Source organism: Salvelinus fontinalis, chromosome 2, assembly GCF_029448725.1.
Source record: "Salvelinus fontinalis isolate EN_2023a chromosome 2, ASM2944872v1, whole genome shotgun sequence".
Taxonomy (NCBI): domain Eukaryota; kingdom Metazoa; phylum Chordata; class Actinopteri; order Salmoniformes; family Salmonidae; genus Salvelinus; species Salvelinus fontinalis.
In genome coordinates this window covers 62,006,376-62,028,735 of record NC_074666.1, presented here as the reverse complement: position 1 = coordinate 62,028,735, position 22,360 = coordinate 62,006,376, and the positions used below count along the sequence as shown (strand labels likewise).

At 43.2% G+C, this 22,360-nt stretch overlaps 1 protein-coding gene across 5 annotated transcripts in view; it reads right to left on the bottom strand.

Moving 5' to 3' along the window:
• The window catches only part of LOC129822782 (ras-related protein Rab-28), a 40,349-nt gene extending 17,989 nt beyond the window's left edge, over positions 1 to 22,360 (bottom strand). For 2 of the 5 annotated variants that reach the window (XR_008754528.1, XM_055881204.1), the window contains exons 1-6: positions 22,117 to 22,356; positions 16,729 to 16,825; positions 13,118 to 13,206; positions 11,077 to 11,206; positions 2,554 to 2,657; positions 2,277 to 2,354 (exon numbers count right to left, since the gene is read on the bottom strand). Coding sequence is in view for 2 of the 5 variants with exons in the window: in XM_055881204.1 (XP_055737179.1) it covers positions 2,277 to 2,354; positions 2,554 to 2,657; positions 11,077 to 11,206; positions 13,118 to 13,206; positions 16,729 to 16,825; positions 22,117 to 22,191 (573 nt within the window). In the remaining 3 variants the exon portion in view is untranslated. Of the gene's footprint in view, positions 1 to 1,762; positions 1,934 to 2,276; positions 2,355 to 2,553; positions 2,658 to 11,076; positions 11,207 to 13,117; positions 13,207 to 16,728; positions 16,826 to 22,116 lie in introns of all 5 variants that reach the window. The other 3 variants (XR_008754525.1, XR_008754529.1, XM_055881211.1) reach the window with 3 other exon arrangements.

Sequence of the window (22,360 nt, the reverse complement as noted above, 5' to 3'; positions counted from 1 at the left end):
GAAAGAAAGAGGAAAAGAGAAAGAAAGAGAGAGAGAAATCAGGATAAAGCGATAAAAAAGGGAGAGGAAAACAAAGATGCAGACAGGAGGTACAGTTGGTTAGAATGCAGGATGGGGAAAGGTGAAGACAGGGTCGTGGATGTGACAGTGAGAAAAATGAAAAAGAAACTTGAGAAATGGATTGAACAGGAGAATAAACAAATGAGAAGCAACCGGGGTTTACACAGGAAAATGTCCACGACCAAAATACATTTGTGAAACATTGTCATTTACAAATGAAGAACACTCCCTATTCTATAATACTCCCAGGCAGATATGAATTGTGTGTGTCAAATATTGGTTTATCCATTCAATAAAGATTTGGGAGTATTGTAGCGAGTGAGACTTTTTTTAAACTTTCTTTAAGTTTAAGCCGTTAGTCTGCACACAAAAATGTGTGCGTCCTCGGCTCCTCTTCCACTAACATTTTACCATGTGAAGTTTTAAAAATCAACCGTTACTTCTTCAATGAGGAAAGGTATAGCTAGCACCTTTCCCTATTCTTGACTTGTTGATGTCTCTGAGTGAAAGTGATCTTACAGCTAACCCTGTCAGAACTGATCTTACAACTGAGCTCATCTGGGCTTGTATTAAAAAAAAAGTTTCAGATCTAGGATCAGTTCCCTCCCGTCAAATTCATTATGATCTAAAAGGCAAAACTCGGACGCTTTATGAATACGGGCCCTGGATATTGAGTACCAGTTACAGGGCAGGTTCTGAACTTAGTTCAAACGCAGAACTCAGACCTGGATTGGGGAGCAAAGACCAGACATCGTGGTTGAAACCCAGGCCCTGGTTGGTTGGTTGATTAACGAGCTGCCAATGCCTGGCGTCGGACCCTGTGAGTAATCAGCAGCCCCAGTATCTGATCTTCCAGACAGGGGGCAATGATGGAGTGGGCTCCCAGCCAATAAGATCTTGCCAGGGGCCCTAACCCGCCTGTACAGATCTCTAAACCCGACAGCTGATCCAGTGAATGTTGAGGCCTTCAACTATTGTGACCTCAAAGTCGTACCCCAAACCGAAATCATTCTCTATCGAACATGAACATACACCACTGAAGTGGGACAGTCTTCACTCCACTTATGTTACAGTTGAAGTCGGCAGTTTACATACATCTCAGCCAAATACATTTAAACTCAGTTTTTCACAATTCCTGACATTTAATCCTAGTAAAAATTCTAAAGCCATGACATTTTCTGGAATTTTCCAAGCTGTTTAAAGGTACAGTCAACTTAGTGTATGTAAACTTCTGACCCACTGGAATTGTGATACAGTGAATTATAAGTGAAATAATCTGTCTGTTAACAATTGTTGGGAAAATGACTTGTGTCAGAGTTTGTTGACAATAAATGTGTGGAGTGGTTGAAAAGGGAGTTTTAATGACGCCAACCTAAGTGTATGTAAACTTCCGACTTCAACCCTATCTAGAAAATAAATCCCCAGAGAACATGCATTCCTGGAGCGAGACATGGACATCATAGATTATGTTTCTGTGATAGGCGTCTTGACTGACAGATCAGACCACTCATCCAGCTTGTTTAGCTTGGATTAAAGCACTTGGGTTTATTGAGGCAGCTTCCATGGGAGGTGACGGAGGGCAGTGGAGACGGACACATTTATTAGCCTCCGTCTGTTAACAGCAGAAGGGGCAGAAGTGTGTTTGATAGTCGTCTCCTAGCCTTCGCTCCCTTGGTGCTCTCCCTTCTCTGGGGGTACTGACCTCCCCATTGAGTCAGCCTCATCAGCCGCTCTCTAGCCAGCGCGGCACCAGCCAGTCATTTCACAGCCAGGATGAATGCCTCTGGGAGAGATGCCGTGCGTAATCCCACCGCGGCCACCAGTGACAGGGCCACCTGGTCTGGCTGGTCGATAGAGGCCGAGCCCCGTTCAGCTCACATCGGCGGGAGAGAAACACAATAAATCAGGAGATGCAGCCAAACCTTCCAACCCTATACTGCCAACCTCTTGACCTCTCGCTTCACGCACTATTGGGCTCTAACTTCAACAACATGGCTGTATTTACAGATGGACCGTGTCAGTCACAGGTACAGCATCACAGGAGTAACAAGAGTCCTAGACAGTGTGCGGTGAACTCGTGACCTGGCACAATCTGTTTGACCTTGTGTACAGGCGTGTGGTTATAAGAAACCATCCAAAAAATGGCGACATGACTCGAGGGGCTGCTATATAATTCTCTCTGGGAAACGCAAGAGAAAGGTCTCATGAAGACTCACCTGGGACTGCTCCATCTCTGCTTTGTTGAGCTTCACCCCCAGAATCTCTGCAGCCACTCTCTGGAATGCCAGGAACACCTGAAGGGAAGGCAGGGTGGCAAAAGGAAAGAGCGATGAGCAGGAATACAGAATATGCTTGCAATGTGCGCAAATAAATATTGCACCGCATCAATTTTGTTAGTCATCATCACAGCAAAGTTTTTCAGTGGTCGTTTTTTGTTGTTTTGTTGGTGTGTGTGCGTCAATTTGATGTAATTTACTGGGTAAACTGACTCACTGAGTCTCCAGTCTTGGCTGATACGAACTGACTGATGAGGCTGTTGTCTTGGCAGAAACGCTGGTGCTTGTCAGCCTTCACTGTCCTCATATGCTCCAGGTCAACTGTGGAGAAAATGCAGCGTAATGTGGCAGCAAATTACACAGAGAGCAAGATTGACTTCACACAAGGTTACACAGTACACAGACAGAGTGAACCTCATATCTGGACTTGCACAGAAATTATGAGGTTTACACCAGCTCAAGATACACTCAGGGTCTGCCTGACATAGATAATTGGCAACATCATTGAATTGTTGCGTCACGTTCAGAACTTCTTGTCAATAGGGGAGGGGGGGCACTGTTTTCACTTTGGAAAAAATCGTGCCCAATTTAAACGGCCTCGTACTCTATTCTAGATCATACGATATGCATATTATTATTACTATTGGATAGAAAACACTCAAGTTTCTAAAACTGTTTGAATTATATCTGCGAGTAAAACATAACTCATTTTGAAGCAAACTTCCATACAGGTAGTGAAAAATCTGAAAACGAGGCTCTGTTTCAGGGCCTGCCTATTCAATTGCCTTATATTTATCAACAGGCCTATAGATGCCTATAGATGTCAACAGGTTGTGGAAGGTGGAATGGGGTGTCTAGCTTGATCTGAGGTCGAACAAGAGCTTTTGGAGTGACAGGTCTGGAATTTTCTTTGTCTTCGAAGGCGCAAGGCGGAGCTCGACATTGCCTTCTGAAAAGAGTTCGGTTTACACGGCGAATATTTCCGGCTCTGATTTTATTTGATACATATGATAATAACATCATAAAGTAGGTTTTCTCAACCAAGTTTTATCAGTTTATTCAACGTTTATTGGGACTTTGAGTTTTCCGTTCTTTGCGTCAAGAGAGGATGGGAATGTTAGTAACCTTGGCTAGCATTGTGGCGCGAATTCGACAGAAGAAATGGGACATTCTAAAACCAAACAACGATTTATTCTGGAACAATGACTCCTTGTACAACATTCTGATGGAAGCTCAGCAAAAGTAAGAAAACATTTATGATGTTATTTCGTATTTCTGTGTAAAATGTTGACTCCTATTCTCCGCCGTGTTGGTGAGTGCTGTCTCACAATTACGCAAGCTGTATGTTATGGTAAAGTTATTTTTTTAAATCTAACACAGCGGTTGCATTAAGAACCAGTGTACCTTTCATTTGCCATACAACAAGTATTTTTATGTAAAGTTTATGATGAGTTCTTTGGTCAGATTAGGTGAGTGTCCAAAATATCTCCGGACAATCCGGCGAAAATGTTGCTACGTATTCACAATGTATAACCACGATTGCAGCGCTAAATATGCACATTTTCGAACAAAACATAAATGTATTGTATAACATGTTATAAAACTGTCATCTGATGAAGTTGTTTCTTGGTTAGTGACTAATTTTATCTCTATTTTGTTGGTTTTGTGAAAGCTACCTATGCGGTGGAAACATGGTGAAAATATGCGGTTGTGTGTTTGGCTATTGTGGTTAGCTAATAGAAATACATAGTGTTTTCGCTGTAAAACATTTTAAAAATCGGAAATGATGGCTGGATTCACAAGATGTTTATCTTTCATTTGCTGTATTGGACTTGTGATTTCATGAAAATTATTTTATATGGTATCCCTGTCCCGTTAGGCTAGGCTATGCTGGTCAGCTTTTTTGATGAGGAGGATCCCGGATCCGGGATGGGTATTAAGTAAAGGTTTTAAGGCACCTTTTTGTAAAGTAATTTTTCTCCTTTTGAGGTCCTTTCGGAGGAAATGAGGTTGCAAAGGGAGGGTATATTCCTGGAAACGTTCTAATTTTACCAGTAAACTACCAGTTTGTTGGTATCTTTCAAGGCATTTTATGTAATCTATCACATCTAGTGGCCCTTTTGGCTACTTCAGATTGTCACATGTGTCTGTAATTACCTCTGGCCCTCTGTGTGACCTTATCACATACAATGCAGTCGGAAAGTTTTCAGACACTTTTCCACATTTTGAGAGTTACAGCCTCATTATAAAATGTATTAAAATGTTTTTTTCCCCCTCATCAAACTACACACAAAAGCCCATAATTACAAAGCAAAAACAGGTTTTTAGAAAATCTTGCAAATACACACACACAGTTGAAGTCGGAAGTTTACATACACCTTAGCCAAATACATTTAAACTCAGTTTTTCACAATTCCTGACATTTAATCCTAGTAAAAATTCCCTGTTTTATTCCCTGTTTATTTTAAGAATGTGAAATGTTAGAATAATAGTAAACAGAATGATTTATTTCAGATTTTATTTCTTTATCACATTCCCAGTGGGTCAGAGGTTTACATACACTCAATTAGTATTTGGTAGCATTAACTTTAAATTGTTTAACTTGGGTCAAACGTGTCGGGTAGCCTTCCACAAGCTTCCCACAATAAGTTGGGGAAATTTTGGCCCCTTCCTCCTGACAGAGCTGGTGTACCAGTCAGGTTTGTAGGCCTCCTTGCTCGCACACGCTTTTTCAGATCTCCCGCAAATTTTCTATAGGATTGAGGTCAGGGCTTTGTGATGGCCACTCCAATACCCTGACTTTGTTGTCCTTAAGCCATTTTGCCACAACTTTGGAAGTATGCTTGCGGTCATTGTCCATTTGGGAGACCAAGCTTTAACTTCCTGACTGATGTCTTGAGATGTTGCTTCAATATATCCACATAATTATCCTCCCTCATGATGCCATCTATTTTGTGAAGTGCACCAGTCCCTCCTGCAGCAAAGCACCCCCACAACATGATGCTGCCACCGCCGTGCTTCACAGATGGGATGCTGTTCTTCGGCTTGCAAGCCTCCCCCTTTTCCCTCCAACCATAACTATGGTCATTATGGCCAAACAGTTCTATTTTTGTTTCTTCAGACCAGAGGACATTTCTCCAAAAAGTATGATATTTCTCCCCGTGTGCAGTTGCAAACCGTAGTCTGGCTTTTTTATGGCAGTTTTGGAGCAGTGGCTTCTTCCTTGCTGAGCGGCCTTTTAGGTTATGTCGATATGGGACTTGTTTTACTGTGGATATAGATACTTTTGTACCTTTTTCCTCCAGCATCTTCACAAAGGTCCTTTGCTGTTATTCTGGGATTGATTTGCACTTTTCGCATCAAAGTACGTTCATCTCTAGGAGTCAGAACGCGTCTCCTTCCTGAGCGGTATTGGCGACTGCGTGGTCCCATGGTGTTTATACTTGCGTACTATTAGTGCATTGTTTGTCCTTGCTCCCAAGGATGAACAAAACTTGAGGTCTACAATTTGTTTTGTTTTTTGTTTAAAAAATAAGCAAACACATGTGGTGTTTGCCAAAAGGTGTGAAAACTGGAAAATGAGTCGGAAGCACAGTAGCATTTTAATAATGTAGACAATGTTAGAGCACAGTGTAGAATTTGCCAAAACAAAATCTCATAAAGCTGGTTCTACGCACAACCTACACCGGCATATGTGAACTGTGCACCCAACTGTGAAGCTAGCTGTAGCGGAGCTTCGAGAAACTAGCGGGCCTGCTAGTGATAGTGGTGGAGCCAGCACCTCCACACGTGGAGATGTATCCACTCAGTCAAGTAGGCCTACTCTGTACCCACAGCAACGCAGTCTTCTATGGACCAGTTTATACCAAAGTCTATGTCTGTAGCAAAACAAGGCCAAATTGATATTGCATTGGCTAAAATGATTGCCACCGATTTCCAGCCATTTTCGATCGTGGAGGACAGAGGTTTTACTTACCACTGACTGCTGAACATCAAGGGTAACAAGGAGCCCAAACTGGCTGCGCGCGTGCATACATGTATTTTTCCCCCCCATACCAAACGTGATGACGACACGCAGGTTAAAATATCAAAACAAACTCTGAACCAATGACATTCATTTGGGGACAGGTCAAAAAGCATTAAACATGTATGGCAATTTAGCTAGTTAGCTTACACTTGCTAGCTAACGTTAATATGTCCTGGGATATAAACATTGAGTTGTTATTTTACCTGAGATGCACAAGGACCTCTACTCCGACAATTAATCCACACATAAAACGGCCAACCGAATAGTTTCTAGTCATCTCTCCTCCTTCCAGGCTTTTTCATCGTTTAAATTATATGGTGATTGCATCTAAACTTTCATTGTACACTGCTCAAAAAAATAAAGGGAACACTTAAACAACACAATGTAACTCCAAGTCAATCACACTTCTTTGAAATCAAACTGTCCACTTAGGAAGCAACACTGATTGACAATACATTTCACATGCTGTTGTGCAAATGGAATAGACAACAGGTGGAAATTATAGGCAATTAGCAAGACACCCCCAATAAAGGAGTAGTTCTCAGGTAGTGCAGCACATCCAGGATGGCACATCAATGCGAGCTGTGGCAAGAAGGTTTGCTGTGTCTGTCAGCGTAGTGTCCAGAGCATGGAGGCGCTACCAGGAGACAGGCCAGTACATCAGGAGACGTGGAGGAGGCCGTAGGAGGGCAACAACCCAACAGCAGGACCACTACCTCCGCCTTTGTGCAAGAAGGAGCAGGAGGAGCACTGCCAGAGCCCTGCAAAATGACCTCCAGCAGGCCACAAATGTGCATGTGTCTGCTCAAACGGTCAGAAACAGACTCCATGAGGGTGGTATGAGGGCCCGACGTCCACAGGTGGGGGTTGTGCTTACAGCCCAACACCGTGCAGGACGTTTGGCATTTGCCAGAGAACACCAAGATTGGCAAATTCGCCACTGGCGCCCTGTGCTCTTCACAGATGAAAGCAGGTTCACACTGAGCACATGTGACAGACGTGACAGAGTCTGGAGACGCCGTGGAGAACGTTCTGCTGCCTGCAACATTCTCCAGCATGACCGGTTTGGCGGTGGGTCAGTCATGGTGTGGGGTGGCATTTCTTTGGGGGGCCGCAAAGCCCTCCATGTGCTCGCCAGAGGTAGCCTGACTGTCATTAGGTACCGAGATGAGATCCTCAGACCCCTTGTGAGACCTTATGCTGGTGCGGTTGGCCCTGGGTTCCTCCTAATGCAAGACAATGCTAGACCTCATGTGGCTGGAGTGTGTCAGCAGTTCCTGCAAGAGGAAGGCATTGATGCTATGGACTGGCCCGCCCGTTCCCCAGACCTGAATCCAATTGAGCACATCTGGGACATTATGTCTCGCTCCATCCACCAACGCCACATTGCACCACAGACTGTCCAGGAGTTGGCGGATGCTTTAGTCCAGGTCTGGGAAGAGATCCCTCAGGAGACCATCCGCCACCTCATCAGGAGCATGCCCAGGCGTTGTAGGGAGGTCATACAGGCACGTGGAGGCCACACACACTACTGAGCCTCATTTTGACTTGTTTTAAGGACATTACATCAAAGTTGGATCAGCCTGTAGTGTGGTTTTCCACTTTAATTTTGAGTGTGACTCCAAATCCAGACCTCCATGGGTTGATAAATTTGATTTCCATTGATAATGTGTGATTTTGTTGTCAGCACATTCAACTATGTAAAGAAAAAAGTATTTAATAAGAATATTTCATTCATTCAGATCTAGGATGTGTTATTTTAGTGTTCCCTTTATTTTTTTGAGCAGTGTATTACCACGACTACCGGCAAAACAGTTCGTGGGTATAACCAATGAGGAGATGGCACGTGGGTACCTGCTTCTATAAACCAATGAGGAGATGGGAGAGGCAGGACTTGCAGCGCGATCTGCGTCAGAATTAGGAATGAGTTCTATTTTAGCCCTTGGCGTCGCAGACGAGCAGTGTGGGTGCAATAATTGAATAACATGGATTTCTACATTTATTTTGCGACGCTCGCGCATGCGACGTGTCCAGTCTGGTCAGCATGTAACCACTTTTTACATGTCGGTTACATGTCACTTCCTTGACGATTTTTTGATGTCTAGCTGTCTTCTGGACTGCTTTCAGTTCAGCGACAGACACACCTCAGAGAACTTGGCAGAGGAACTGTTGAGAGTGGCAAGTAGATGGAAAAGTGGTCTGTCGTGTTAGCGACAATGCAGCGAACATAACCAAAGTCATGAAAATGTTAAAATAGGCCCATCATCCATGTCTTGCGCACACAATCAACCTGATTGTAAGAGATGCTCTGAAGGTGATGAAGCCACTGTGAACAAAGTGAAAGCAGCTGTGGAATACTTCCACAGGAGCACAATAGGTGCTGAAAAACTCAAGTCTACACAACGCCAGATGAGGATGCCTGAGCTGAGGCCTAAACAAGACTGCACTATAAGGTGGAATTTAACATTTTATATGTTGAAGTGGTTTCTTGAGTCAAAGGATGCCATCATCTCTACCCTGGCCATTGTCAATGCACCTGTTGATGCTCTGACCCAAGAGGAATAGGTGGTGTGCAGAGTCCTGGAACCTTTTGAGCAGGTCACTGTGGAGATCAGTGGAGAGATACAGTAAGCAGTTATTACTACATCCTTATATATATATATATATATATGTATATGAGCAGTAGATGAGAACGTAGTATCAGTAGACAAAACATGAACCTGTTCTGTTCTCTCTTTTCAGCTATGTGACAGCCTCAAAAATGATTCACCTGTGTAAGGGTCTGCAGCGAATCACAGCCAGCCACCAGAGAGAAGCAAATGTAACCACAGGACATGTGACAGAGTTGATGGACACCCTATGTTCATCAATGGACAAAAAGTTCCACAGAGTGGAATATAATCACGTGCCATCAGAAACCGCTGCATTTGACACAAGGTTTAAGAAGTTACCCTTCTGTGATGCCAGAGCGATTGATGAGGCTCTTCAAATAATAATCTCAGCAGCAGGGAGGGACAGCCCCAGCAGTCAGCTGGCTCAGGCACCAGGGCAACAGGAAGAAGAGGGATCAGATGGAGCAGAAGCACCAGCAGTAGTGCCACAAACGCCTGCTGTTTGGATGCTGTTTGACGAGAGAGCAACTGGGGATGCAGCACGAAGGAATCCCTCAGCAGATGCCATAATGGAGGTCCGATCCTATTTGGAGGAGCCCCAGGATCTGCAGATCCTCTGAGCTGGTGGAAGAACAAGGCCTCTGTCTACCCACGGCTTACTAAAGTCATGACAGGGAGACTCTGCATAGTGGCCACATCCGTTCCCTCTGAGAGGGTCTTTTCGAAAACGAGACAAATAATTACTGAGAAGAAACCACATCAGCCCCTCGAAAGTGAGGCAGCTTGCATTTCTGAATGCAAATCTCTCAAAAGCAGAATATGGTCAGCGTTTTGCTGTGTGTTGCTGGTTATAACATGGCAATAAAGGAGAGAAAAGAGGAACCAGTTTAGTGTTTTAAGTGGGATGCTGCAGTTTTGCACATTGTTATTTATTTTTCTTTGATATGGTGCAATATTCTATTATTATGTTGTTCAGATTGCATTCGTTTTGAATTGTTAGATTTATATGCACTTTGCTATTAAACATTTGCATTTAAAACTTTTTAATGTATATAAACATTATTTTTCATAACAAACCAATGCATTTTTTAAAACAATTCTACCTTAACCACAATGTATTTAACACCAATCATAGTCAAACTATTGCAAACTGTTTAAGAAAAAAAGAGCCGGAATGCCCATCACTATTAGCTAGCTACTTTGGCTCCTATCTGATACATTAGCTGTACTATTACCTAGCCAGCTAGCTAGCATAGTGGCTATTATAGCTAGCATAGCATAGTGGCTATTATAGCTAGCATAGTGGCTATTATAGCTAGCATAGTGGCTATTATAGCTAGCTAGCTAACACCACAGATGAAAGGGTTAGCTAGTTATCATAATCTTTGCTGGTCACATAGCTAGCTAACTTGCTTATCGCATGTCCTGACACAAGCCTTATTAATAGTGAATGAACAAAAACAAACAAAAAGTTGCAACAGGAGTTTGATTTTGGTCACTGTGTCAATTCATCCATTTCTCAATACTGCACCTTTCGGTTGAAGAAAAAGATAGCCTGCCGCTGATTTTCCTAGTGAGACATTCCTCGGCATTGTGCAGTGCTCATGGCTCAGATGGTGAGTGGTGTTTGACATAGCAGCAGTTTTGCCATGTAAAGGGTCTATATGCAAAGCCGATAGAGAAGGGCCGATTCTCTGTCGTTTTCTAGTCATAATAAGTACATTTTTCCTCACCGAGCTATCTTACACACCACAAAGTGCAGAGGAGTGGAGACATAACGGGAAGTGAATAATCAACAGCCCCAATAGAAAATCAATTTCCAGTGGCTCGCAAAATAGAGCTGGATCCAGTCATATGGTTGTGCTGTACTACAAACGCGTGCAGTGTATAAAAGCGTGAATAAAACATTTCGCCGGCAGAGAAACTGGTGATTTATCTTTACTGCATTGTAAACGGCATTCTCTTCACAGCTCTCTGCGTTTATACACTATGGTTGCTCGTCTGCTTTAGCCTCATAAGAGTGTGGCCTATGAGCAGAAGAAAGGAATAGAACGTGTGTGTGTGGGTGTGTGTGTGTGAGAAAGATGTTTTAAATACCGACTTTTGTTTCCCACCAGTGAGACCACAGGCTGGACGTCTGACTCTTCATTGGCCTTCTTGACCATGCCGTACCAGTCCTCCAGATTCTCAAAGCTCTGGTAGTTTGTAATGTCGTACACTAGAAGAACACCCTGAAAAACAATACCATGGAAAATCTAAATGGTGTAGCCTAATCACAACATTCCAAAATGAATTCAATTTGACATCAGATGAGAACAAACATGCCAGAGAGGTCGAATGTGGGAAAGTGAGCAGTAGGTGGCACGAGTGTCTGAGAGAAGTCAAAACCTCCTCTACCACACAGTCCCCAAGGAGTTGGCAGCTCCTCGCTCTCTTGGAGTTAGCCTGAGATTAAAGACGACCTATGTCGCTGTTAATAGATGCAGAGGGACATGCTAAGAACATACAGCCGAGCCACTACGCCTACACTAGAATCGGTCCACCCAGCCAAACAGGATGGGGGTGAGGTTGGTTATCTCTGTGTCATAACAGGTGTCTGGGCTTTAAAACAAATAAAAGAGGGTGGTAAAAGTGGTTACGAATTAGGTCTCATCACCCTCCCTTCTTCGAAATACTTAGTGTCAGTACTGTCAGCATAAGTTCAAAGCCGGAAGCAGTTGAGTAGAAATACTTACTGTCAGCATAAGTTCAAAGCCGGAAGCAGTTGAGTAGAAAAGCGCAACCGGTGTGGGAGTAAACAGACAAGCCTCACCGCTCTCCATTTGTCGTATCCAAAAAGGTATTGTCAGGTGTAAAACCGGAAGTAGTCACATGGCAAAGCACAAAAAGGTGTCCTTCGGAATAACCAGGCCGTTGAAGCTGGCTGCTGTACCATTTTTTATGTAAACAAAAATGAAACACTTCAGTGTACATGTTTAAAACAAAAGCCTTAAGTGCCAAAACTGTGTCATAAGTCTGTTCTTTACCAAATCCAAAAGACTATAGAATATGGAAAGGAGCCAAAATAAAATAGACTATACCTCGACTTTGATTGCGTCCTCATGAAACAGAATGCAGCTCTTTTTTTCATTCAGAACGTGTCTGGCACAGGACACACGCAATGTCACAACACAGAAGGCCGGTGACGACAGTTTGCGTCAGTTACAATTACAGTGGGGCTCTACCAAATGTCTATACGATCTGGTATCGCCCGAGGCGCGTCAAACAATGGTCGTGAAAGGCCCATAAAGAACTTGTGAGATACCAAAGTATTCTATGAACTACACCTTGTTTTTGTGTGAGTGAGCGGGGTGTCTGAGGAGGTACTACAGTAGCCTCCAGTGGTGTCTCTGTCTCATGCTCTACATGCCCCATGCCTATATAGCAACAACCACTTAAGGATGTTGCCTAGCGGAGTGCGGCAAATGCACACATAAAATACTCCCACCCACGTGTTATTGCAGTGTCAACGAGAACCTCTTTCTATTCACGTTAATTAGTACATTTACACTTATTTTGTTCAAAAATAATGAAATTAGAGTGAGAAATACCTTGCTCTTTCTCACAAATTTCATTCTTTTTGAACAAAATAAGTGTAAATGTACTAATTAACGTGAATAGAAAGAGGTTCTCGTTGACACTGCAATAACCCGTCATACTATACATAAGGTAGTCTGTATGGCCAGCTAAGTAGTAAAACGTGACTGCAGTCTGTGCAGGGTCCTGCTGCACTAATGATCATAAAGGCGTATTAATTACCCAAAAGCCTAATAGGGAAAACCCCTATTACAATGTAAATTAGCTCTAACGTGAAGAACGACAGACCACCTTGGCGTTTATTGAGTGTGTTCTTTTGGTTTTTACTATCCTTGTGGGGACCAGAAGTCATCACAAGGTTAGTAAAGCAAGGAAAAATCTGACAAGTGGGGACATTTCACCAGTCCCCACAAGGAAAAAGGCTATTTGTGGCTTAGGGGTTAGGTTTAGGGTTAAGGGAAATAGGATTTTGAATGGGAAACAATTGTTGGTCCCCGCAAGGATAATAAAACAAAAAAGTGTGTGTGTGTGTGTGTGTGTGTGTGTGTGTGTGTGTGAGATCGTACCTGAGCCCCGTAGACATATTTATCCAGCATTTTCCCTCCGATCGATTGACCTCCAATATCCCACACTTGCAAAGTAACATTCAAGTTGCCTGAGGGAAGAGAAAATTGAGAAACCTAAAATCAGTAAAATATGAAAAGGACATTGTTAACAACGTTTCCATCCACAGTTTTTAAGAGAGTATACAAAATAATCCCAACAGCTGTGATAGAAACAGGAAGTTTTGGTGCAATTTTATAAATGCAGACAAATTTGTTCATTCGACATGGTGGGATCTTTGTGTGTCGGTCAAATTAACTATGCGATAAACGGCGGTGGAAACACCTTTATGTGCAAATATTGATATAATAACCATCATATTGAAGTAAATTTAGAGTCATATGAGGATATGGTGTGTGATCTTCCCACTACGACTCGGGAAACCATGCAGTTTAATATGCTACAGATGAAATATGTTGACATGGTGGTGAAAGTGCACAGTGATGAGGTTGATGCTCTCAAGTCAAGGAGACTGAGGATAAATATTTATGGGGTTGAGAAAAATGACTGATAACTAAACACAAAATAAGAAGCAAAAGAATACTCCTGTCCCAAATTATTTAGGAGGGAGGTAGGGAGTGGGAAAGAGCGAGAGACAGGGTACAAAACCAAATCAATATTTTCTTCCTCTGGAAAATGAAAGTGGTGGTTGAGAAAAGAAGGAGGGCAGAACCAGACAGTGAGGAGTTGTGATAAGGGCCCTTCCTTCGCCTAGAGCGCTGATGGCGAGCTGAGCATACAGTATGGACACGGCTGGACGAGCCGAGTCCCACCACACAGGTCCCCGTTTCACAGAGGAAGGAAGCACAAGTGTTCAGTGACTACATCTAGACTATACAGTGTCAATGTAAAGCTACATTGAAGAGTGCAATGAATAACTGCCCTTGGTGTTACAGTATGCTAGCCATCTCTACCCATCCTCTGCACTCGGACATAAACTGTGTGTATGTTTCAAAGACTCAAGCTGACTCGACAGACCCAAAGTATTCCTGCTTATGTGGTGAGTTAATGGCCATTTGTGATCTTAGAATTCTTTGCTAGCGCAGTTCAGTGGAACCCAATAAATACACACTTAAAACATTACCATTTTGATAAGTATGAATGCCCATTTTAGATTTTGCGTCAAAAGCGAACATTGAGAATTTGCATGATCTTCACTAAGATTCGAATTGACAAGACTAGCTAAAATTATTAAAGTCATTTTCCATCACAGGTCAATCACTCCCCCCACCAGTTTAACAGACGAGACATCTGGAAGAGGTATTGTTATAAAAAGCACACAGAGGAGGCTGTTGTGTGTGCTAATCGGCCTGGCATTATCATTCCCGGCATTGTAAAATGTACATTAAGTTGACAAGCCGAGCCTTCACGGTGAGAGGGGCCAGCGCCAGCTATACTCCCACCTACCCCATCTTGGAGAGACCCAGAAAGTCCCATAAACCCACACAATACACCCAGTCGAAGGCGGGCTCCTAACGAAGCTCAGAAGGACCACCCAAACCGTACACCCAACCCAATCCCCCAGAAAATGTTCCATTTAACAACTCTGGTGTAGAACCAACGTTTACTATTATTATATCCACGATATTAACGCAGATGGATTACGGAATAAGCCCCATCTTGCCGTGTCGTAATGGTTCAACTAGTTTTACCGAAATCACAAGATTGGCGTTATTTGTGTGATTTCTCATTGAAGCCTTGCGCTTCCCAAGATCCACGAAGGTGTTAATCATCTCTACTAAAACATTGTTTTCTTTCTCCTACTATTACCAACTGAAACTAGGACTGAATGTAATACTTTCAAGTTATCATATTTATTTTATTAGTCATTAAAAGATTGGAGCTACTTTGCAGACTTTCGCAGTCTCAAGGATACATTGGCACCGTTTTAAATATGCTATTCAAAATGGTGAAACTCCCAATTTCATATGGTAGGAAGTGAAATCGGGGAGCTTTAGTCTAAATATAGCATTAGTTAAGTTGTTATTTTACACATCCAGGAGGACACAGACCACAGGCTTTATTTCCGTGGGTTTGAAAGTAAACAAAGATAACAAACAACAAGTAAACAAACAACGAAGATCAGTGTAAATAGTCTGGGTGGCCATTTGATTAGTTGTTCAGCAGTCTAATGGCTTGGGGGTAGAAGCAACACATCTGCCTCGCTGATCTTCATCACTGGGGCCCCTCAGGGGTGCGTGCTTAGTCCTCTTGTACTCCCTGTTCACCCACGACTGCATGGCCAGGCACGACTCCAACAACATCATTAAGTTTGCAGATGACACAACAGTGGTAGGCCTGATCATCGACAATGACGAGACAGCCAATAGGGAGGAGGTCAGAGACCTGGCCGGGTGGTGCCAGAATAACAACCTATCCCTCAATGTAACCAAGATTAAGGAGATGATTGTGGACTACAGGAAAAGGAGGACCGAGCGCACCCCCATTCTCATCTTCGGGGCTGTAGTGGAGCAGGTTGAGAGATTCAAGTTCCTTGGTGTCCACAGCAACAACAAACTAGAATGGTCCAAACACACCAAGACAGTCGTGAAGAGGGCACGACAAAGCCTATTCCACCTCAGGAAACTAAAAAGATTTGGCATGCGTCCTGAGATCCTCAAAAGGTTCTACAGCTGCAACATCGAGAGCATCCTGACTTGTTGCATCACTGCCTTGTATAGCAATTGCTCGGCCTCTGACCGCAAGGCACTACAGAGGGTAGTGCGTACGGCCCAGTACATCACTGGGGCTAAGCTGCCTGCCATCCAGGACCTCTACACCAGGCGGTGTCAGAGGAAGGCCCTAAAAATTGTCAAAGACCCCAGCCACCCCAGCCATAGACTGTTCTCTCTACTACCGCATGGCAAGCGGTACAGGAGTGCCAAGTCTAGGACAAAAAGGCTTCTCAACAGTTTTTACCCCCAAGCCATAAGACTCCTGAACAGGTAATCAAATGGCTACCCGGACTATTTGCATTGTGTGCCCCCCCAACCCCTTTTTACGCTGCTGCTACTCTCTGTTAATCATATATGCATAGTCACTTTAACTATACATTCATGTACATACTACCTCAATTGGGCCGACCAACCAGTGCTCCAGCACATTGGCTAACCGGGCTATCTGCATTGTGTCTCGCCACCCACCACCCGTCAACCCTTCTTTTACGCTACTGCTACTCTCTGCTCATCATATATGCATAGTCACTTTAACCATATCTACATGTACATACTACCTCAATCAGCCTGACTAACCAGTGTTTGTATGTAGCCTCGCTACTTTTATAGCCTCACTACTGTATATAGCCTATCTTTTTACTGTTGTTTTTTTCTTTACCTACCTATTGTTTACCTAATACCTTTTTTGCACTAATAGTTAGTGCCTGCGAGTAAGCATTTCACTGCGCACGGCGCACGTGACAAATGAACTTTGATTTGATCAGTGTGCCTATAACAGGTAGAGTTCAGTTTGTGCGCGCGTGTTACCACGTGTGTGCATATGCATGTGCAAATGTATGCCTTTGTCTGTGGTGTGGTACAGAGCAGGCCGGCAATCCTAGAGGACGAAGGGGTCTTACCTGGCAGAGTTATTCTCTTCAGAAAGAAATCAAGGCCAATGGTTTGTTTGTATTGTTTCCCAAAGGCCTCCTGGGCAAACCTGGTGGCGAGTGACGTCTGAAACAGAGAGAAATCACGCTAAGCGAATGACTAAATTCATTGAATTCAAGCCTTATGATCAAGCTCGAGTGTTGGAGTGTTGTTCTGTATGACAACTAGGCCTATTCCATAACTGCAAATAACGTGGGCCTATGACTTTACTCAATACATTTTTTTTAAAGATAACTGTTTTGGGATGACGTTTATCCGAGCTATTGTAATTAGTATGAGACGAGCTAAAGCAATTACCTCTGCTGTCTTGAAAACTGACAAAGCCCAACTGTAACAAATAAAAACAGGTGTTTTGGGTAGACACGGGATGCATTACATTTTTACATTTAAGTCATTTAGCAGACGCTCTTATCCAGAGCGACTTACAAATTGGTGCATTCACCTTATGACATGCATCTTAACTACAGCCTCTAATCGCCACAAGAAATCCAAAACTCCATGTCACTTAAGTGTGTTCGTTATGCTCGTCTGAAAACAATGTGATTCACATAAAACAGACTTGACATGCCATGTTTAATTCATTTTCACAGAGCATTCAATATGTGACAATCTAGCACCATTTACCGCAATACGTCAAAAATAAAAGACGAAACGCCATACGGAACACACCAAAAGGGAACGCACAGGGGAATTAAACCTGCTATCTACCTAGAGCACCTTCAGAAACTATTCACTCCACAAATTGTTGTGTTACAGCCTGAATATAAAATGTCCCATTTTTACCACACAATACCCCATAATGTCAAAGTGGAATTACGTTCTTCAAACCATTTATAAATTCATAAAAAAATTTAATCTGAAGTATTTAAACCCTTTGCTATAGCCTAAATATACACTGCTCAAAAAAATAAAGGGAACACTTAAACAACACAATGTAACTCCAAGTCAATCACACTTCTGTGAAATCAAATTGTCCACTCAGGAAGCAACACTGATTGACAATAAATTTCACATGCTGTTGTGCAAATGGAATAGACAAAAGGTGGAAATTATAGGCAATTAGCAAGACAACCCCAATAAAGGAGTAGTTCTGCAGGTGATGACCACAGACCACTTATCAGTTCCTATGCTTCCTGGCTGATGTTTTGGTCACTTTGAATGCTGGCGGTGCTTTCACTCTAGTGGTAGCATGAGACGGAGTCTACAACCCACACAAGTGGCTCAGGTAGTGCAGCTCATCCAGGATGGCACATCAATGCGAGCTGTGGCAAGAAGGTTTGCTGTGTCTGTCAGCGTAGTGTCCAGAGCATGGAGGCGCTACCAGGAGACAGGCCAGTACATCAGGAGACGTGGAGGAGGCCGTAGGAGGGCAACAACCCAGCAGCAGGACCGGTACCTCCGCCTTTGTGCAAGGAGGAGCACTGCCAGAGCCCTGCAAAATGACCTCCAGCAGGCAACAAATGTGCATGTGTCTGCTCAAACGGTCAGAAACAGACTCCATAAGGGTGGTATGAGGGCCCGACGTCCACAGGTGGGCGTTGTGCTTACAGCCCAACACCGTGCAGGACATTTGGCATTTTCCAGAGAACACCAAGATTGGCAAATTCGCCACTGGCGCCCTGCGCTCTTCACAGATGAAAGCAGGTTCACACTGAGCACGTGACAGACGTGACAGAGTCTGGAGACGCCGTGGAGAACGTTCTGCTGCCTGCAACATCCTCCAGCATGACCGGTTTGACTTGGAGTTACAGAAATCAGTCATGGTGTGGGGTGGCATTTCTTTGGGGGGCCGCAAAGCCCTCCATGTGCTCGCCAGAGGTAGCCTGACTGCCATTAGGTACCGAGATGAGATCCTCAGCCCTCTTGTGAGACCATATGCTGGTGCGGATGGCCCTGGGTTCCTCCTAATGCAAGACAATGCTAGACCTCATGTGGCTGGAGTGTGCCAGCAGTTCCTGCAAGAGGAAGGCATTGATGCTATGGACTGGCCCGCCCGCTCCCCAGACCTGAATCCAATTGAGCACATCTGGGACATCATGTCTCGCTCCATCCACCAACGCCACGTTGCACCACAGACTGTCCAGGAGTTGGCGGATGCTTTAGTCCAGGTCTGGGAGGAGATCCCTCAGGAGACCATCCGCCACCTCATCAGGAGCATGCCCAGGCGTTGTAGGGAGGTCATACAGGCACGTGGAGGCCACACACACTACTGAGCCTCATTTTGACTTGTTTTAAGGACATTACATCAAAGTTGGATCAGCCTGTAGTGTGGTTTTCCACTTTAATTTTGAGTGTGACTCCAAATCCAGACCTCCATGGGTTGATACATTTGATTTTCATTGATAATTTGTGTGATTTTGTTGTCAGCACATTCAACTATGTAAAGAAAAAAGTATTTAATAAGAATATTTCATTCATTCAGATCTAGGATGTGTTATTTTAGTGTTCCCTTTATTTTTTTGAGCAGTGTATGTTGATTGGGTGACTAAACTACATAACGCGTTATCGTGTGCAATGGGCGAATAGTCTGCAGACACATCACGCATCCAGCAGCAGAACTACATGTAGTGCTCTATTTATTTTGTTTCTCTTTGAGGGGGGAGGAACGTCTTCCTAGTGAAGCTAGAAAGACGTTCCGTGAAGCCAAAACGCACTTAAAATCAATGCAGTATATTCACACTCAAATAATTTGATGATTCAGAGATGCAGTGAAGAGGAAACATCGCAGCTGCCACGACAACCTCTTTGCTGCAAACAGTCTGTGCTGTGACAAAGAGAAATGTTGGTACATTTGTGTTACCTGCATCATGACCATGCAGACCAAGCAGTCTCATGAAACATTTGCCGATAAATGAAAATGTATCTTCAAATAAATCTGAACATTTGCATTCAGGCTATTCTGCAAAGTAGGCTATAGAGCCTAGGTCTGGAAAATGTAGGCCTATATCTACCAAGAGAATGAATGAAAGAAAGACTCATCAAATATGTACAGTTTAAAACAGTCTAGGCTGGGTCTAAAGCCTATGCATAGAATCTTAAAAGTTTTAGGTGAGGTTTGAGTTTCTAGTTTTTGTTTTAAAAGAAAATGTGTCCATAATGGTAACTTGTTTTATTACTGGCCTCGGTGTTGACAGTAAGAAAGTAGCCCAACAACAATTCAGATGCCACCTGAACATTTTATCACTGCAGAACTCTCCATGCCTCTTCCCACTAAACTTCTACCACAGTTGGTTCAATTCCAAATGTAATAGAAGAAAATAATGATAAGCTTTCAGTGTAAGCCTAAGAAATCCATAAAACGCCATTTGAGTCTTAGGTGTGTGCAATCTGGAACGAGATCAATCCCATTTCGGCAGACTGAGACTTGTCCCCTGCTGGTTCATATGAAGGAAATGGTCATTACTGCAAGATCACAGCCATCATGTTAAAGCACAGCTTGTGCAGCAGGGAGTCAAATGAGAACATTCACTTCTGAATATAGCAAGGAAGGGTTTGCTTGAAGATATAGTCTACACTTTTTTGCCTACTCAACAATCAAGCTTTACGTTCCAGGCACAATTTTATATACATTGAATGTTATGCCTGCGTGAGTAAATGGCATAGGCCCATATTATTTCCCTGTAACTTAGACCTACAACATTGATTATGTGAAAAGAGGCTTTAAACATTATATGTAGTTAGAACACCTTGTACTAGGCAATACAGCAACTTAATTATTGTGTAGTACACACACACACACACACACACACACCTGTGTGGCCTACCTGTAATCAGTGGCTAACAAAGTAACATTAGACAACCAGAGTACTACGGTCCAAAGCTCTCCAGAAAATCTCTCCAACACCACATGTAACCTGGATTAAGGGTCAGGTACGATTAACAGGATTCATGACAGATTTAAATCCAATATGCCATCTTCGAAGCAGTTTATGGATCTGGTGATCACCTTGGAAATCCCCCTCTGAACAATTCTGAATTGAAGATTGGAGCATATATTTTGAGATGTATTCAGGGATGACAATAAGGCAGTCCGGCGTCCCGGCAAAATAAACAGTGGGGGGGGGGGGGGGGTACGTACCGGTAAAACATGAGCCTATCACAATAATGAAAACCAAATGTCCAGAAAACTGTAGGCTATTACCACTTATCATTATCGCATGTCAGAGGCATAAAAAATTAGCGAATGGATTTGAAAACGGGTGGTATAGCCTACGCTCCAAAATGTTATGCGATTCGACATTTTGCCAAAGCAGAGATGAGTGGGCAACATCGAGACTCGTGAGGACAGCAGTGGGTGCATAAATTCTTGCCTAATGACAGTTGGCAAATGTCAATACACTTTTTGGTGTTGTGTCTCTTTCTATGAGAGGCTGGAAATACTGTATGTTGCGAGTGGAGGAACATGTCCTTTGAAGTGATTGTTTGACAATCAGATGAAAACATCATGACTGGTTGTGTTTATGCCACAATAAAAGGTAGTACATTACGACTAGGCCCACAGAGATCATATTGAATTAATAGGGATTCTATTCGTAATTCTAGGATTATGCCCATCAAAAACGTGATATATAGGCAGTCCTGTACCAGGAATAAATCAATTCCTACTTTCACCCCTGGATACATTTATGAACCAACCTAGTTTAGGCATGTTGATGCACTCAGCTGCTCAAACATTTTTGAACACATAGCCTATAGATTCTATCAGAGCAAAATATTAGCCTACTGAACTCATCAGCCCTACATGTGGCAGATTAGGCTGCGACTTCTTCGGTCTCCTTCATGAATGATGACGTTCTACAAACGTGGCCCTTGTCACTGTCTGTGGTCGGGCAACATGTTGCGCACCACAGGCTTAATTGTCCCGTTTGTTGACACTGTTAGACAATTCAGAGGAAAGTAGCTTGGTAGCTCTCATCATTGACAGTAACTGGGATTTGATTCCATGTCGTTAGCTAGCTAACGTTAACGTTTCCACCCGGACCAGAGCTAGCTATTAACATTACTCTGCCCCTGTTGTGCAAAATTAAGACGGTAACTAACATTAACCAAAAAAAGTTGTATCATTGGCTATAGTTATGCGACAACAAAAACTGTCTGACAAACCTAGGTGATGTTTTTCCTTCTACCTGGCTGAAGAGCTAGCTAGCTAAGCAGCTAACAAGCATAGCCAAAACGTTGGCCTAGCACACGCTGCTATGTATGAAAATTCTGTAAGATACTTCTGAACTGAAGTTACCTACTGCACAGTAATTTACCCAATTAGCTACATAGTTATGTTGCTAGCTAGCCTAAATTAACGCTACTCAAAATAACAAGTCTGTTAGCTTGCTAGCTCATTTAGCTTGAAAATCCCTCACCTTCCCCGATGCGCCGTCTCCGATGACTACAATTTTAAGTTGCTTATCTTGACTGTCCTCTTCCGAGTCAGACATTTTGAAATATATAACAATTACGTTATTTATTCTATTGAAAATGCACTTCTATTCAGTCAAAGGTTATTGAATATAGCTAGCTATTTTTCAGATAGATAAAATAGACCGAGCACTAGGTAACCAGACGCCATTTCACCAGATACTACTGTTGCCAGGCATGTTCCATTTA